The sequence below is a fragment of the Balaenoptera borealis genome, assembly GCF_965194805.1.
Source record: "Balaenoptera borealis genome assembly, chromosome: 17".
Lineage (NCBI taxonomy): Eukaryota > Metazoa > Chordata > Mammalia > Artiodactyla > Balaenopteridae > Balaenoptera > Balaenoptera borealis.
In genome coordinates, this window is record NC_138876.1 from 53,136,555 (window position 1) to 53,155,596 (window position 19,042).

The window sequence follows — 19,042 nt, forward strand, 5'->3', positions numbered from 1 at the left end:
TTTTGGTATCTGTCTCCAGTGGCTAAGGTTGGTTCAGTGGGTGTGTAGGCTTCCTGGTGGAGGGGACTAATGCCTGTGTTCTGGTGGATGAGGCTGGATCTTGTCTTTCTGGTGGGCACGTCCACGTTTGATGGTGTGTTTTGGGGTGTCTGTGGCCTTATTATGATCTTAGGCAGCCTCTCTGCTAATGGATGGGGCTGTGTTCCTGTCTTGCTAGTTGTTTGGCATAGGGTGTCCAGCACTGTAGCTTGCTGGTCATTGAGTGAAGCTGGGTCTTGATGCTGAGATGGAGATCTCTGAGAGATTTTCGCCATTTGGTGTTACGTGGAGCTGGGAGGTCTCTTTTGGACCAGTGTCCTGAAGTTGGCTCTCCCACCTCAGAGGCACAGCCCTGATGCCTGGCTGGAGCACCAAGAGCCTTTCATCCACACGGCTCAGAATAAAAGGGCGAAAAAATAGAAAGAAAGAAAGAAAGAGGATAAAATAAAATAAAATAAAATAAAGCTATTATAATAAAAAATATTAAGAAAAAAATTTTAAGAAAAATTTGTTTTTAATTTTTAAAAATAAATTTATTATTTTTTAAAATAAAAATAAGAAAAAAAATTAAGGAAAAAATTTATTAAATTTTTTTTAATTTTTTTAAATAAAAAATAAGAAAAAAATTACTAAGAAAAAATTCATTAAGATATTTTTTTTTTATTTTTTCAAATAAAAAATAAAAAAATTAATAAGAAAAATTTTTAATTTTTTTTAAAATAAAAAATAAGGAAAAATTTATTAAGAAAAAAATTTTTTTAATTAAAAAACAAACAAACAAACAATAAAAACAGGCGGACCAAACCCTAAGAGAAATGGTGAAAGCAAAGCTATACAAACAAAATCTCACCCAGAAGCATACACCTATACACTCACAAAAAAAGGAAAAGGGGAAAAAGTAATATATCCTGCTCCCAAAGTCCACCTCCTGAATTTGGGATGATTCGTTGTCTATTCAGGTATTCAGCAGATGCAGGTACATCAAGTTGTTTGCAGAACTTTAATCCACTGCTTCTGAGGCTGCTGGGAGAAATTTCCCTTTCTCTTCTTTGTTCGTAGAGCTCCCGGGGTTCAGGTTTGGATTTGGTCCCGCCTCTGCGTGTAGGTCGCCTGAGGGTGTCTGTTCTTCGCTCACACAGGATGGGGTTAAAGGAGCAGCTGCTTCGGGGGCTCTGGCTCACTCAGGCCGTGGGGAGGGATCGGTACGGATGCGGGGCGAGCCTGCAGTGGCAGAGGCCAGTGTGATGTTGCAGCAGCCTTAGGCGCGCTGTGCGTTCTCCCGGGGAAGTTGTCCCTGGATCACGGGAGCCTGGCAGTGGCGGGCTGCACAGGCTCCCAGGAGGGGCGGTGCGGATAGTGACCTGTGCTCGCACACAGGTTTCTTGGTGGTGGCAGCAGCAGCCTTAGCATCCCATGTCCAGGTCTGGGGTCCACGCTGATATCCGCGGCTCGCACCCATCTCTGGAGCTCATTTAGGCAGTGCTCTGAATCCCCTCTCCTTGCGTACCGCAAAACAAAGAGGCAAAAAAAAGTCTCTTGCCTCTTCGGCAGCTGCAGTCCTCTTCGTACTCCCTCCCGGCTAGCTGTGGTGCGTTAACCCCTTCAGGCTGTGTTCACGCAACCAACCCCAGTCCTCTCCCTGTGATCCGATCGAAGCCCGAGCCTCAGCTCAAATGATGTGTCTTTCCTTTTTCATTCTTTAATATTTTTTTAGTTTACTTCATATAGACCCAAAAATCTGTTATTAAATTGCTCATTTTTATTTTATATTTTATCTTGTCATTTCCATTTCTAAATAGATAATTTTTATTATAAAAACTATTAAGTTTTAAGTTTAAATATTTTACTATTAAATTACTATTAAAATTTAGTATTAATTATTAAGTTATATTGATATGGTAATGTTGATCTGGTGTACTGAGCTAGTAATTAAATGAGCACCCTTATTTATGTATGTAATCATAGCAAGCATATAAAGAAAGTTGGTTCTTTTTTCCTACTATTTCATGTTGTTGTTTTATTATATTATCTAAAATCTCCCAAAAAGTACTAGTGGGTGATGCTAGACGTTTTTGTCTTGATCTAGAGTTTATCTACAATAGCTTCAGCATCCCATCACTTTTGAGATATTTCCAATTGGTTTCTGGTAAATTATCTGTATCACATTTAAGTATTTTTCTTGTATTTTCCTTTTACTAAGAATTTTTCTAAGACATTGCTACCGGATTCTAGAAAATATCTATTTGCCTTTGTTTCTATAATTCTGTTTTAGATCCCTTATTTCCTTTTTTAATATTATCTTCATTCTTCATACACAAGCAGATTCATACATTAATATAAATTCACAAATAATACATTTGCTTTTAAAAAATTCTGTTCATCTTTTGAGGGTGAAATTATCTCTAAACTAATTCAATTTAAATTTTAGGATTACTATATTATTTAGTGATTTTTTTCTCATTTTTTTCTCATTAAGTTTTGCATAGTCTGAAGAGCTAATAGTTAAGAAGATTGTTTCTTAACTCAAGCTCCACATCCCTCACAGGTTTGTTACAGTGTCACCCCTAGACCCAGGCTGGTGAAATAGCCATTTTCTGCAATATTTCAGAAATCATTATATAGAGAAAAAAGAAACATGTTGGAACATAATATGATACTTAAAACTTCTGCTAACACATGACACACATCCTTGCATTTACATTTCATTGGCCTAAGTAATGCACATGACCATGCCTGAGTGAGTGGGCACTAGGAGTGAGACATATAATCCTCCCATGGGTATGAACAAAATATAGGTGACAAGAAATACCACCTACCCATTGTAAGAACTCATTTGAATATAGAAGTTAATATATATGTATGTATATATTTTGTTTTAATATAAACCATTTTGTTATGGTATCTCTGGTAGGCAAAATGATGCTCTCCTCCAAAAAGCCCTACTTCCTAATCCCTCGAGCCTGTGAATATATTATGTTAACATAGCGATGGAGTAGGGGAGAATTCAGGTTGCAGTTGGAATTAAGGTTGCTTGTCATCCCTCCTTAAAATAGGGGCATTATCTTGTATTATCCAGGTGGGCCTATTGTAATCAGAAGGGTCCTCAAAAGTGGACTCTAACACCATATACAAAAATAAACTCAAAATGAATTAAAGACCTAAATGTAAGACCAGATACTATAAAACTCCTAGAGGAAAACATAGGCAGAACAATCTTTGATATAAAGCACAGCAATATATTTTTGGAATAGAGGCAAATGGGATCTAATTAAACTGGAAAGCTCTTGCACAGCAAAGGAAATCATCTACAAAGTGAAAAGACAACCTGCTGAATGGGAGAAAATATTTGCAAATGATATGACTAATAAGGGATTAATATCCAACATATATAAAAGCTCATACAACTCAATATCAAAAAAAAAAAAACAATTAAAAACAGGCAGAAGAACTGAATAGAAATTTTTCCAAAGAGGAAATGCAGATGGCCAAGAGGCACATGAAAAGAAGTTCACCATCAACTAATTCAAAAAGATACATGCACCCCAATATTCATAGCAGCATATTTACAATTTCCAAGATATGGAAGCAACCTAAAAGTGCCCATCAACAGATGAATGGTTAAAGAAGAGGTGGTATATATATATACAGTGGAATACTACTCAGCCATAAGAAAAGACTGAAATTTTTCCGGAATATGCATGGACTTGGAGGGCATTATGCTAAGTGAAATAAGTCAGACAGAGAAAGACAAATACTATGTGGTATCACTTATATGTGGAATCTAAAAAATACAACATACTAGTGAATATAAAAAAAAGAAAGAGGCTCACAGATATAGAGAACAAACTAGTGGTTACCAGTGTTGGGGGAGGGTCAAGATAGGGGTGGGGGAGTGAGAGGTACAAATTATTTGGTGTAAGATAGTTTACAAGGGAGTATTGTACAACATAAGATATATAGCCTATATTTTGTAATAACTGTAAATGGAGTGCAACCTTTAAAAATTGTATAAATAATTTATAAATAAATAAATAAAATTCCTTCTGTAATTAAAAAAAATGTGGAAGAATGAGACAGAGTGTCAAAGTCAAAGAGACATTTGAAGATAGGACACTGTTGGCTTTAAAATGGAAGAAGAGACTACAAATCAAGGAATGTAAGAGGCCTCTAGAATCTGGAAAAGGGAAGGAAACATTTTCTCCTGGAACCTCTAGATGACATAAAAGCCTTCTGACACCTTGATTTTAGCCTAGTGTCACCTATTTCAGAATTCCAACATTCAGAACTGTAAGATAGCAAATTTTTCTTGTGAAGCCACTAAGTTTGCAGTAATTTGTTCCAAAAACAATAGGATTTAATACCTGGAAGTGAGTTGCTATGTTAAATATCTAAAAAATGAAAAGAGAAAAGAAGAGGCACTATTAAAGAAAATTTTGAAAGATTTTTTTTTACTGCCAACTCTACATAGCATCTAGAATTTTAATTTTTATGTTTGCAATAAGATAGAGATGGTTATGTTTTTATTTTCTTCCAGATTAAGTCAGCTATTCTAGCAACTTCAAGTTTCTTTCTTTCTCTAGTTATTCTACTTCCACTTCTTACATTTTATTTTATTTTCTTTCTTCTTTTCTCCTCTGAGCTAACCAAAGAATCATATTTGTCAGATCAGACTTATATGTTTACTAATAGTTCAATGATACAAGCTAGTAGCAAGCACAAGTAGAGCAGGGAGAGATTTGGACATCAATGACGGTTCCCCAGGCCATTATGTCATTCATTAGACATGTAATTTCTAACTCAGAATACCAGATGAGTTTTCCATATAAGATATGTCAGTTATTCCACAGAGCAGGAAGCATTAAGATTATGAAGAATTTTTAGTTTATATCTAGATAGGTGATCTTATTTAATATTTCCCATGAAATTAAACCTCACATATCCTAGGTTTGTTTACCATAAGCAATCTTAGCCAAAGACATCCTTCTAAGAGCATCCCACTGATAAGGACTCTTCCTACCAAATATCAATAGTTTATTTCTTAAGACCTCCAAGGAGATTAGACTGGGTCATCTGCCTTCTTTCTTTCCCTTAAATCGTCTCTCCAATAAAGATAAATAGATTACACGGCAATTGTTTTACCTCCTTCCTCCCCACAACCCCAGAAAACTCCTAAGTCTGTTTTGTTTTTCAGAACTGTCACTCTCTTGATACAATTTAGTTATAGCTGGATAAACACAATGGCATTTCAGGTACAGAAATAGAAATTCCCATTCAAACTACTGTTTGTTACATGAATTTGGTTACAGTTACCTCACATGACAAAAGTAATTCCTAGCAATTCTGTTTCAGGTGAACTGAGGAATGGCATTTTTAGACATCGTTATCTCCACTGACATAATTATATTATTAGAGCACTACGATTTCCCCTTATCTGACTCATATGCAAACCCATTCAGAAATATTTGTAAAACTCTCAACTGTTCAAGACACAGATGTGTGTAACAGAGCTCAAGTTCTTCTGCCATGAGTACTTTTCCTACATTGTACACAATCATTAACTATTTCCTGCTTTCTAAATATTATCTCATCCACCAGCCTTACTAGATACTTTCATGCTTATATCTGATTTCTTCATTTACCATTGATACACAATAATTCAAAATTTATATTTCTCAAAACTTAACACATTGGCATCTGCATCATTAGGCTAAAACCGGACTGCATCTTTGCTTCTTATTTCTTACCTGTATATACAAACCAGTGCTCTCTGAAGGAAGGTGTATGCTCTGGTTTCCTACACAAGATCATCCAATATGGTATGGAAAGAAAATATTAGAATTTCCTTTTGTTTTTACTTTAATCTCATACTTTAAAACAATCTTCTTTGTGTTTTATTATGACCATGATATATTAATACAAGAGCATATACATATTATATATGACTAAGTATACATTTATTGAAGTACACCTTCAAAACATATTCCCCTGATAAAATTGTGCTTTCAAAACAGTTTGAAAATCATTGCACCAAATTATTCCTATTTAAAAAAATAAATATATGAACAATCAGAAAGTTTTTATTCTGGAACATTTTTTTCCCCCAAAACTTCTTAAGAATTATGAAATATGTTTTATCTATTATTTTATTTTGAGTAAATTATCCCTAAATAGACAAAAATGAGTATTTTTCATAAAAGTTATATATAATTGGTATATCAATGTTTCATTGATTTTTCCTTGTTTAAAGAACTCCTCTTTAATATCTCTATATTAAAGCTGCTCCTCTAAACAAAAATTACTTTATTTCAAAATCTTTTACTTATTTATATTTTTTTTACTATAAAAACCCACTTTACTCCCATAAATAGTATTTAATATAACATGTATTTTTGTATTACATGCAGAGTAGAATGATACTACTTCTCAGGGCTATTCATACATAAGTTAAATGAATAAATACCAATGTTTAGTATTATATAACTGTGGGCCTAGAAAGCTGGTATCCAAGATGTGCTCTGACACATGTTAGACATATGTCCTCAGTTAAATTTTTTACTCTTTCTAAGGTTCCAATTTCTCCTCTATAAAATGAGAAGCCTAGTTAAGAGCATGGGCTTTGGACAGAACTGGGCCTGGATTCTGGTTCCATCACTGCAAATTCCTGTTTATTTGTACAAGTGGCTTACGCTTTATAAGCATTAGTTTCCTCTTCTGTAAAATTGGTTTAATAAACTTAACTCAAAGCATTATCATTAGGATTAAATGAAATAATGCAAATAAAGCAGTTTAATTTAGTAAATAATCACTAGTGTTAGCTATTTTGATTACTAATATGCAGATTTCTAGTAAATTATCCAAATATGACTATGCATGTCTAAAATGTGTGACACTTTTCTAAGCGTTTTTACCTGTGTCAGGATATTTCTAGAAAATAATTATTTCATACCAAGTTTTACTGTTAGAACGTTGGGCTCTAAGGGTTAGGGTAACTTCTTACAATCATAATTCACAGTAGATGATAGAACACAAATTAGAGCACTGAAGTTTTAACTGAAACACTCATGATATTCTTACCATATCATACTGTCTTCATCAAAGGAGAAAATTAATGAAGTGATTTTTATATAGGTCATAGAGGAGAGAAGATAGATATGATTTTGATATGAAGTTAGGAGAGAAAAAGGTCTTTTAGCATTGAGCAAAGGGTTATAGCAATGAATGGGAATGTCTGCTATGGGGGAAGAGACATTAAGGGTTCAACCTGATTGGATCAAACAATATGCTTTGAGATGGAGAGAATACATAATGCAGATAAGTAATAACAAATTGTACCATTCTCAACTGGAAAGTCTAGACTTCATTAGAAACAAATGGGTTCTTAATTTGAAAGACCCTGAGTTAAAAGTTAAATAGTTTCTTAACTAATTTTTAGAGCCTATAATATGATAATTTGAAATATATCTCTACAGCATGTGAAGTTTCCCAAGCTTATTGATCACAGTTCCTGTAGAAACCCTTCTTAAACTCTCTTAGAGCCTTTCCCTTACAACTAGAAAGTGATCCTATACCTTATCATGGTCTGGTGAACCTTACATCTTCTTACCACTGTCTACCTCTCCAGTCTTCTCTCTTTACTCCCTCCTTATAACTGCTTCAATCTTCTTTCTGATATTCATGCCATAATTGTTCCCTTCTCAAAACTTTTGTGCCTGTGCTTCTCCCTTCTGCTTAGAATGCTCATCTCCAGATCTTCATGCTACTAACTAGCTCTTTTTCAACATGCAGGTCTTACCTCAAATGTTACCTTCTCAGAGAGGAAGAGGACTCCACAGCTAAAGAAGTATCTCTAAGCATTCTCTAGACTATCACCTGTTATTTTTTTCTCACTCATCTGAAATAATCATTGGGTTTCCCATTTCTGTGTTTACTTGTGTATTGTCTATCTCTTCTCGCATCATAATATGAACTGATAGGATTGGGGTTCTTTTCAGATGTCATTCCCTTAGCACCTGGAAGAATGCCTGGATAATGCAGGTGCTCAAAATTATTTCCTAACTAACCAAATGATAGATGGATGAACCGATGGAGGGATGGATGAATTTGGAAATCCTTTACTCAACCCTCATTTGCAAATTAGAAAATGGCAAAAGGTGTCTTTCTAATTTTCCCTTGAATTACTCCTTCTGACCAGGTGACAAGAACATCTTCTGCCTGCAAAGTTACATTCATTCACCTTTTGAATTGGAAGCTGACCATACTCTGTAAAAATATGTAGACAGCATCTCAGTCACCAAAGACTTCGGCAAACTACCAAATTCTGTTTTATCGCTTTTGCTCCATTTTGATTTTTCAAGCCCCTTGACAAGGTATTCACCCACTTTTCCACATCATTTTAATCTCATTTCCTGATATTGTGCTTCCCAGATAATCTTCTCTGGAGTCCTAACTCTTATTCTCTTATTATGCATTCCTGATTCCTGCATCTGACTTCTCTGATTCACCAACTGAGTATCTGCTTTCTCCCTATTCACTTTCTGACTCAATCTTCTCTCAAGTCCCAGCAAAGCCTACATTCCCAGAGCACCTTAGTTCTAAATCCCTGTAGAGAACATTTGTTTATATATTTGTTAATTTATCTTTAGATATTCTGGTTTTTTTTTTTTAAATTTGTCTTATTTTACCAGTTCCAATAAAATACCAACACACCAGTGTTGTTGTAAAGATTGAATGAACCTATCAGAAAGATCTAGCACAGCAGCACAGCACAACACACAACACAAAATCTCAGCAGCCACAGAAATATCATCTCTGTTATTATTTGATGTTATGATTCCTTTCCTTACATAATTTCCTACATTTTCAGCCAACATATAGTTAAATGATAAGCTAGTAAATGTTTACAGAGAAAGAACAATTTCTCCTTCAAGAAATCTACATATCTCTTACCAACACCTTTCCAGTAGATCTAAGGCCTGAAAATAGATGGACATAGGATCATGAATGTATTTCCTACAAGCAAATCAGGAAAGTATGAAGGAAGAAATCAAGTACGGTTGTGGAATGAACCTTGAAACTTTTAAGTCAAATTTTCCTTCTAATATATGGTAACTATAAGCAATTTTGTGGGATTTTATATGCACTAAGACATTTAAAAAGTAAATAACGGATGAAAGTTTTGTCTTGCATGTTATAATGTATTTCATTTTCTTCTTTGAGACTTTGGAATGGTTTCTAAACTGATATTTCAATCTAATAGCTTTAATTCAGTATTTAAGATATAACAGCCTAAGAAAAGAGAATCTGTGTAATAACTATACTGAATATAAATACTTGCTTACAGTGAATTCTATGCCTTGGAAAAGATGACATTCATGAACATTCTCAGCAGATTTACAGATAACTTTGCCTGCAAGTATTTCTAGGTCATTTTCTATTAAACCTTGGTGGATGTTTATCTGACATAGTCTATTGGGGTTAATTTTGATTATTGATTTGTCTAACTTTTTGCTTTCTCTTTGAAATGTACTAAATTCTACTTACCTCTCTGTGTGTTAACAGACACCACACAGTATACTCTAGGGCACATGTTATGTTCTGGAAATATGTAACTAAATGATAAGCTGATTTAAAAATATTTTGTTAGGGGATTTTTAAGTGTACTAATTTTTTTTAAAGAGCTGAATTTATGTTTCCTCCGTCTCTTGTATATACAATGTTCTTATTATAAAAATATACCAAAATAATTCTAAATCTTATTCTAAAACTTAGCATATATCTTCTTTATGTACATACATTTTCTTATTCCTAAATGTGCCTTGAACTTATTTTTGAGTACATATTTAAATGCTAAGCATAAAAGAATTATAATGAAAGACATATTCATTTTATGTCCTAATTTGGGAAATTTTACTTATCTAAGAACTCCTCAGAAAATATTGCATTGTTGTCAGTTGTAAGACTCAGGGTAGCACTTGCTAGTTGCTATAACAAACTAAAATCTGGTTGCTTAATTCAACAAATATTTGTCACTTGCACAAGTCTAATACTGATGTTCCTGACTGAGCTATTCTTATGGGCAGCTCCATCCAAGAAGAGGATCCTAGAGTACAAGTTCCCACCATCATGTGATTCTGATATCTTGGAGCACTTCACTTCCAGACAGTGAGTGAGATCATGAAAGATAATATCTTTCATGACCAGGCTATAACAATTTCCCTCTATTTTATTAACCAGTTACATGTCTCCAACCTAACTGCAAGAGAGACTCTGGAATTTGACCTTCCTCTATGCTTAGAAAGAGAAAAGGGAGATTGTTAAACCTCTAGTCAAACTCTGCCACACAGGCATATTGTTCTAGAACATGGTAAAAGAAGTAAATATTGGCAATGAGAATAAAAATCCTCAGTGATAGTTTCTTTTACTGAAATTTTCCTTATTAGGATGTTGGTTTAAAAATCAGATTTTAAAATGTAGTATTTTCATTATTTGTGCATAACTGTACATAAAAGTGATTTTATCGAATTACTTACAAGACATATTTTACTCAATTAAATGCTTTCCTGAAAAATGAGTGACAGCCAATATTTAGTAGACAAGATGTAATATCAGAAATACTTCTGAAAAACACTCTGAAACAAGACATATAAAATGCAAAATAACTCTTCACTTTAATTATTATATTTCAGTGGCTATAATACATGTTGGATATAACTGCCTTGTACATATTGATAAAGCACAGTATTGCCTATATTTTGATTTTCTTTTTCATGAATTATTTGTAAGAGATCAGTATTTTGTAGGGGATTAGTTTTGCCAAATAATATAAATAGACAAAAGGTAAAACTACTATACTATGAAAGCATGTTTGGAATTATCAGAAGCTGTAACACTGAATTAATCAAGTATAAACTATTTTGTTTTCCAATAATTAAGTAAGCTTTTGCAATATAAATATTAAGACATCAGAAATGTAATCCAATTATAAGTTTATAAAATTACATTTGTGTATATGTAGATTTGGAGCCCTTCTAAAAATATTGAAGCATACGGTTTATGGAAAAACTAGGCCTGAAATTTTATGTGAACTAATTTGAAAACTATGTTTAAAAAATACAGGACTTTCATCAGTTTTGGGGTAGGTTTGAACTTGATATCTGATTAATATTGTATTATCTGCTAAACCAGCGAGGCACTCTGGCAAGGTTTGGTAATTTCCTATTCTATTAGCAAAAAATTTGTAATAATATCCTTTAATTTACAGACAATTACAATTCAATTATGAAGCATACAAAACATTTTCTATGCTAAGACAATACACTGCCTAAAACTTTATATGATCTGTCAAATTTTTGCTGAAAAGAAATTCATGTTTAAGGTCTTATATAATTATAAGATTGAAGGCTCAAAACCTATGAAGGTTAAAGACTAAAACTGAACTAATTATTGTTATCAAAATGTTTCATGTCCAGGTAAGCAAAAGATGCATGATGAACTCTGTTTGTGATAACGCATTAAAGCCAAAATTCTGCCTGGCTTCATTTCAAATTGTTATTTGTAGTCAGGGTCAATTATTTCAATATCACCTATGTGGTTGGTGGCTTCACCTAAATCTATTGAGCTGATACTTCTATAATTCTGGGTCAGTAGAAGTAGTACTGGTCATTAATCATCATCTTCAAAAAAATCTAGTTTCCAGTAACACTTGTTTTTTTCTTGAGAGAAAAATACCAACCAATATACAACCCCATTAATCAAAAACATATGTAAATTCTGCCTTTTTTACTATTGAAATAATTCATCCATCTACTTCTATATAAGATACTTGATGCATTTATATATTTTTAAATTAAAAATATATTTAAATTATGTTATCAGGTAAATACGTAATCATAACTAAAATTGATTAAAGTAGCAGAAATGAAAAATAGGGAAAGTAATGAAGAAATAATAACATGAGTTTATCTAGGTAAGGAAGCTACCACAAAGTCAAAAGTGACAAAGTGACATTGTTCTTTTTTTTTTTTCTTTCTTTTGGCCATACCACGCAGCATGCAGGATCTTAGTTTCCTGACCAGTGATTGAACCCATGCCCCCTGCAGTGGAAGCATGGAGTCTTAACCACTGGACTGCCAGGGAAGTCCCAAAAGTGACATTGTTCTTTCTGGGAATCTAGGAAAAGTAGAAATATCATGAATTGCACTGTCTCTAAAAAGGAAGCATGCCAGTTCACAAAATGAGAGGAACTTGTTCTGAAAATCTAATGAAAAATTAATGTAAGTAAATTAACTGAACTTAAATCATTAAAATATTAGGAATTTTAATAATAGGATACATTATTGATATGTAAGAGTATCAGAGATGAAAGAGACCACATATTTGTGGAGAAATAAAGTATTATGGGGACCAGGGGCAAATGGCAGAGGAGTAAGACATGGAGATCACCTTCCTCCCCACAAATACATCAAGAAAACATCTACATGTGGAACAGCTCCTACAGAACACCTACAGAACACTGGCAGGGGACCTCAGACTTCCAAAAAGGCAAGAAAATCTCCACGTAACTGGGCAGGGCAAAAGAAAAAAGAAGAAAAAAAAAGAGGCAAAGGAATCAGGATGGGGCCTGCCCCTCTGGGAGGGAGCTGTGAAGGAGGAAAAGTTTCCACACACTAGGAAGCCCCCTCACTGGCAGGGATGGGGGGAAGCTTCAGAACCTTGGAGGAGAGGACAGCAACAGGGGTGCAGAGGGCAGAGCGGAGAGATTCCCACATGGAGGATTGGTGCCAACCAGCACTCACCAGCCAGAGATGCTTGTCTGCTCACCTACTGGCCAGGGTGGGGGGTTGGGGGCTGGGTGCTGACGCTTGGGCTTCAGAGGTCAGACCACAGGGAGAGGACTGGGATTGGCTGCATGAGGACAGCCTGAGGGTGTTAGTGTGCCAAAGCTAGATAGGACGGAGTCCGGGAAAAAGCCTGGGCATCGTGGAGAGGCAGGAGACCTTTGTTGTGGTGTGCTCAATAGGTGGCCCACCATAGGAGCTTCCTGCTGTGTGCTCACAGATGGCAGGGCAACACCTACGTGAGCACAAGCACTAGCCACGGCTGTTATCTCGGACAACAGAGGCTGCCACCATTGCCACCAAGCGTCCTGTGTGCAAGGCAGGTCACTGCCAACACTTTCCCAGCAGCCTGTGCAGCCCGCTACTGCCAAGGATCCTGCCATCCAGGGCCAACTTCCCTGGGTGAACATATGGTGCGCCTCAGACTCTTGCAACTTCACGTCGGCCTCTGCTGCCGCAGGTACTCCTCGCACATCCTAATTGTGACTGCCATATCCCTCCCTCCCCCAAGCCTCAGTGAGCAAGTGAGCCCTAATCCGCCACTGCTTTTGCCTCCTCTTGCCTGGGAGGGGAACAGACGCCTGAGGGAGGCCCACACGCAGAGGCGGGGTGAAAACCAAAGCTGAACCACAGGGGTTGTGCAACCAAAGAAGAGAAACGGAATACCGCTGCATGACCACTGGATTAAATCCCTGCAATCGGCTTGGTAAACCCTACATCTATGGAATATCTGAATATACAATGAGAGTTCCCAGAGTTGAGGCTGTGGACTTTGGGGGCAAGTACACGCAGGTGTAAGGCCAGATCAGAGTCTGAGCTGAACCCACAGTGGCCACAGCAGGTGCATAGACTTACCTAGAAGTATTGGAGGACTTCCTGTGTAGGTAGGGATTGGCTGTGACTCACTGACGGGGCAAAGATACTGACAGCTAAGGCCACAGGAAAATATTACTACTTCTTTTTTGTTGTTGTTGTTCTTTTTTTATTTTTCTTTTAATTTTAATTTTTATTTACTTGTTCTTTTCTTTTCTTTTTTATGCTTTATTTTTAATTTTTTTTAAAAAAATCTTTATTGGAGTATAATTGCTTTACAATGTTGTGTTAGTTTCTGTTGTAAAACAAAGTGAATCAGCTATACGTATACACATATCCCCATATCCCCTCCCTCTTGCATCTCCCTCCCACCTTCCCTATCCCACCCCTCTAGGTGGTCACAAAGCACCAAGCTGATTTCCCTGTGCTATGTGGCTGCTTCCCACTAGCTATCTATTTTACATTTGGTAGTGTATACATGTCAATGTCACTCTGTCACTTCGTCCCAGCTTACCCTTCCCCCTCCCCGTGTCCTCAAGGCCATTCTCTACTCTGCGTCTTTATTCCTGTCCTGCTCCTAGGTTCTTCAAGACCATTTTTTTTTTAGATTCCATACATATATGTTAGCATATGGTATTTGTTTTTCTCTTTCTGATTTATTTCACTCTGTATGACAGACTCTAGATCCATCCACCTCCATACAAATAACACAATTCTGTTTCTTTTTATGGCTGAGTAGTATTCCATTTTATATGTGTGCCACATCTTTATCCATTCATATGTTGATGGACACTTACGTTGCTTCCATGTCCTGGCTATTGTAAATAGTGCTGCAGTGAACATTGTGGTACATGAGAATTCCAGATATCAGTAAAATTAAGGTAGTTGGTATGCATAATTTTAATCTAAATGACGTGAGGTATAAATTCTGCATCTGGACAAAAATATATTACCTTCATAAAAATAGTGATCAGATAAACTAAATTACCAGTGACATTATATGAAAAAAAAAGAATATACTTATATTGATTAAACTTAATAACCCTGTTCTCATTTTTCTTTAGATGCTCAAGGTAGTATCTGAGAAGCATGTACACAGATTACAAAACAAGTTATTTCCTATTTTCCAAAAGTTAACAACTAAATGAACAAAGGAATCACTCTTCAAGTCCTTTTAAATACTGTCAAACTAATTATTGAACATCTTCTAAGATTATATATAAATAGTTGTATATATAATTCTCCAGATACAATATGTAACATTTATGCACTCTTTTATGTTCCTTGGATTCTGTTCTACTTATCCCAGGTTGAAGTATAGTGAATTTATTGCTTCCTTTAGGTATTTTCTAAATATTATTGATAAACTGGATCATTTAAGTGATGTTAACTCTTCAATGTATTTTATATAGGTGCAGATAGAGTGTGAACTATATACCTGAGAAAATGTCTTTTTCTCATATGTGGATTACGTTGCCTGCACATTCTAATCTATAAAAGATTGTTAAATACAGTAAAAAAAATTTTGGAATTGTAAAATGGATTACTAGAAAACTAAATGTTTAATTAGTCACAAAACATGTCAGTGGCTTTATAACATCTGTCCCAAATGAATAAAATATAGAATGGAATTTAAAATATGAACAACACACACAAAAATGCAACTGAAGCTTATACTACACCATCTATTTGAATTTTAGTTTGGCGGATGACAAAGAAGATTCAGATACATGCTTGAAAGAAGCACTTTCATTTGTGAAATGTTGGTTTACATAAAAGAGTCCACAGTGTATTTATTTACCTTGCAGCAGTTAACATAATTAGTACAGGAAAAGAAAAACCTAGCCTATGTCAAGTGAGAATATTATAAATATAACTGGTGGTCTGTAATTATTTTTAAGTGATATGTACCTTGAGGGGTTTGGTATTTGAATTTCACAGAAGGAAAGAATATTAATCAATGCTATTTCAAATGTATACCTATTAAAAATGGATACATGAATTTGAAGTTAAACAAAATCAGAGTTAAGAAGGTAGAGCATACATATTCTCTGAGACATTAAAATTAAAACAAACCTTGAAATTCAGAAAAGAGAATTCAGTCAAATCATACACAAGTAATATGGAAAAATTTCTAATTGAGCTTATTTAAAGCAAATCTCTCACCCATGTTAATTTCTATACGTTTCTAGATCTTTTAACCATTTATATTTCATATTCAATTGCATATCCTATTTGAATATTTATAATGTTTGGAGGGTCAATCACAGGTGACTGCACAATTATTATTCTAATATCACTAGAGCTCTAAAATTTCAACATCATTTATTATTAGAAAAATGCAAATCAAAACTACAATGAGGTATCACCTCATACTGGTCAGAATGGCCATCATCCAAAAATCTACAAACAGTAAACACTGGAGAGGGTGCAGAGAAAAGGGGCCCCTCCTACACTGTTGGTGGGAATGTAAATTGGTACAGCCACTATGGAGAACAGTATGGAGGTTCTTTAAAAAACTAAAAATAAAACTACCTTAGCACCCAGCAATCCCACTCCTGGGCATATACCCAGAGAAAACCATGATTCAAAAAGATACATGCATTACAATATTCATTGCAGCACTATTTACAATAACCAGTATATGGAAGCAACCTAAATGTCCATCAACAGAGGAATGGATAAAGAAGATGTGGTACATATATACAATGGAATATTGCTCAGCCATAAAAAAGAACAAAATAATGCCATTTGTAGCAACATGGATGGACCTAGAGATTGTCATACTGAATGAAGTAAGTCAGACAGAGGAAGACAAATACCGTATGATAGTGCCTGTATGTGGAATCTAAAAAGAAAGGATACAAATAAACTTATTTACAAAACGGAACTATGGTTACGGATGTAGAACACAAATTTATGGTTACCAGGGGTTAAGGTGGGGAGGCAGATCAATTGGCAGATTGGGTTTGACATATACACACTACTATATATAAAATAGATAACTAATAAGAACCTGCTGTATAGCACAAGGAACTCTACTCAATACTCTGTAATGGCCTATATGGGAAAAAAATCTAAAAAAAAAAAAAAAGAGTGGATATATGTATATGTATAACTGATTCACTTTGCTGTACACCTGAAACTAACACAACATTGTAAATCAACTCTACTCCAATAAATTTTTTTTAAATAAAATAAAATTTCATATAAAAGTTTAAATACTGCAATCCATGGAGCTTCATATACACTTGACCAATTGGAGGAAAGTACACACTTGACCTGAACCAGAAACACTTAAGCAATGATTAAAAAAAAAAAAAAAAAAAATTCCAGAAAAGGAGAAAATGTTGCTATTAATGGTAACTTGGGAATTGGCAGAGAGATTTTAGTAATTTAAAATCAGTCTTTTAAAATATTGCTAATATATTCTAAAAGTAGCACAATTAAGTCAGATAGACTATGAAGTTATAAAGGCAGTTATCTGTAGATATGCTGTCTCTGTAAATAATATACATACACCCATACTTACTTGAGTGTCCCAATTTGTCTGCGAAATATGTCTACTCTTACCAAAAACTCATCAAATAAAATGGTATAACAGTTGAAATAAAAGACATTTATGTATTTACCAAGTAGGTCCTTATCTTCAATAATTGCCATCTCAACGTCTTTTCCAGTAACTATTGTGTATGTGAAAGGAACTTGAAGAAGAACACTAATCTCACCAAAAGACTCCTTCTCCTTAAGTTTACCCATATACACAAGTCTTCGTATTTTTTTCTGTAAGAGATATAGATAACTGATGTTTAATGAAACCACTTCCATATAATGGATAAATAATTTTGGTATATGGTATTTAAAATAAATTAGCAGTTTCAGGCAAATCAGAGAACATTTATTCATACATGTATTTAAATTATATTAGAAAAATAATAGATTGATGAGAACTTCAGCATATCTAAGACAGCTGAAGGCACTGTACTTTAGTGATCTAGAAATTAAATTGTGCTAATACACCAAGATGTTTATGAAATCTTGAACTCATTCCATTTTTTAAGGTCCTAGGATACTGTTTTGTAAGCATAATTTAGTATGTTTTGTGAACCACCATTTGTTACCTCAGTTCCAGCTGCAAGGCACAGTTGTTGAACTAACAGAGAATAATGAAAATAAGCAGAGAGTGCCAGGAATGACACTGATGAGATGATTAACTGCAAAAGATGAGATTCTACCCTAACTTTTTTGTATAAATTAAAAAAAGGAAAAATGGAAAGTGAGTTTGACTCAGGGAACTAGCAATTTAAGTCCAAATAAGGAATTTTGTGGAAAGGAGCTGACAGTAGTTTCAATATGTATAGTTCTGGAGAAAAAATTGTAACTCCAAATTATCTTTTCAGGGAGAGCCCAACAGTATTAAAACAAGAATGAGCTGCTGAGCAGTAAGATAAAAAAAAAAAAAAAAAAAAAGAATGTAGCCCTCAGGGTAGGACAGTGACAGAACTCAGAACAGGTGAAAGCCTTTACTAAGTACCCTGGGGTCAAAAGCCAATAACTAACGAATTGATATGCCACTTATATAAATGACAAATCTTTACACTGAATATGACTAGTACAGCAAAATTCAATGAAGTTTGCATATTAAATTGAATTACATTGAAGACTGCCTAACCAGCCAAAATGGATTAGTTCTAACTTTTCTGTCACTATGTATTAGTGTTTTGCCTATTCTAGAACTTCATAAAACTGGAATCATACAGAATGCACTGTTCTGAGGTTTACCTTTTTGCCCAACTTAAGGCTTTGAGATTCATCCATATTCTTGTATGTATCATAAATTCTTTTTATTGAGGCATGACATTCCAATGAATGAATATACCACAATTTTTCTATCCATTCAACTGTCAATGGATATTTGGATTACTTACAGTTTCTGGCTTATGAAGATTCATGTAAGTCTTTTTGTAAGCATCTATTTTATTTCTCTTGAGTAAATATCTAGAGTGGAATTTCAGGGTCATATATTAAGTGTATTTTAACCAATCTAATATGCTTATAGAAGTGCTTTGTTGTAGTTTTAATTTGCATTTCTCTGATAAATAATGATGTCAAGCATCTTTTAATGTGCTTCTAGTTTTTTCCTAAGTCTTACAATTCAATATATCTTACAACTTATTTTACATTCCTGCTTCTTACAACTCAGTAAAAAGAAGAAAATAAATGCAAGAAAAATTAGTCAAAAATTGAACAGCTATTTCACAAAAGAAGACAAGTAATAAATGACCAATAAACACAAGAAAACATGTTCAGTATCTCCTATTCATTAAGATAGGCTAATTGATTAAAAAGAATAC

The 19,042-nt window shown here is 34.4% G+C and overlaps 1 protein-coding gene across 1 annotated transcript in view; it reads right to left on the minus strand.

Annotated features, from left to right (window-relative positions):
* Positions 1-716: 716 nt before the first annotated feature.
* CNBD1 (cyclic nucleotide binding domain containing 1) overlaps positions 717-19,042 on the minus strand; it is a 62,475-nt gene continuing 44,149 nt past the window's right edge. The window contains exon 2 of the mRNA XM_082363211.1: positions 717-17,613. Within this exon, the coding sequence (XP_082219337.1) occupies positions 17,217-17,613 (397 nt within the window). The 3' untranslated portion in view covers positions 717-17,216. The remainder of the gene's footprint in view (positions 17,614-19,042) is intronic.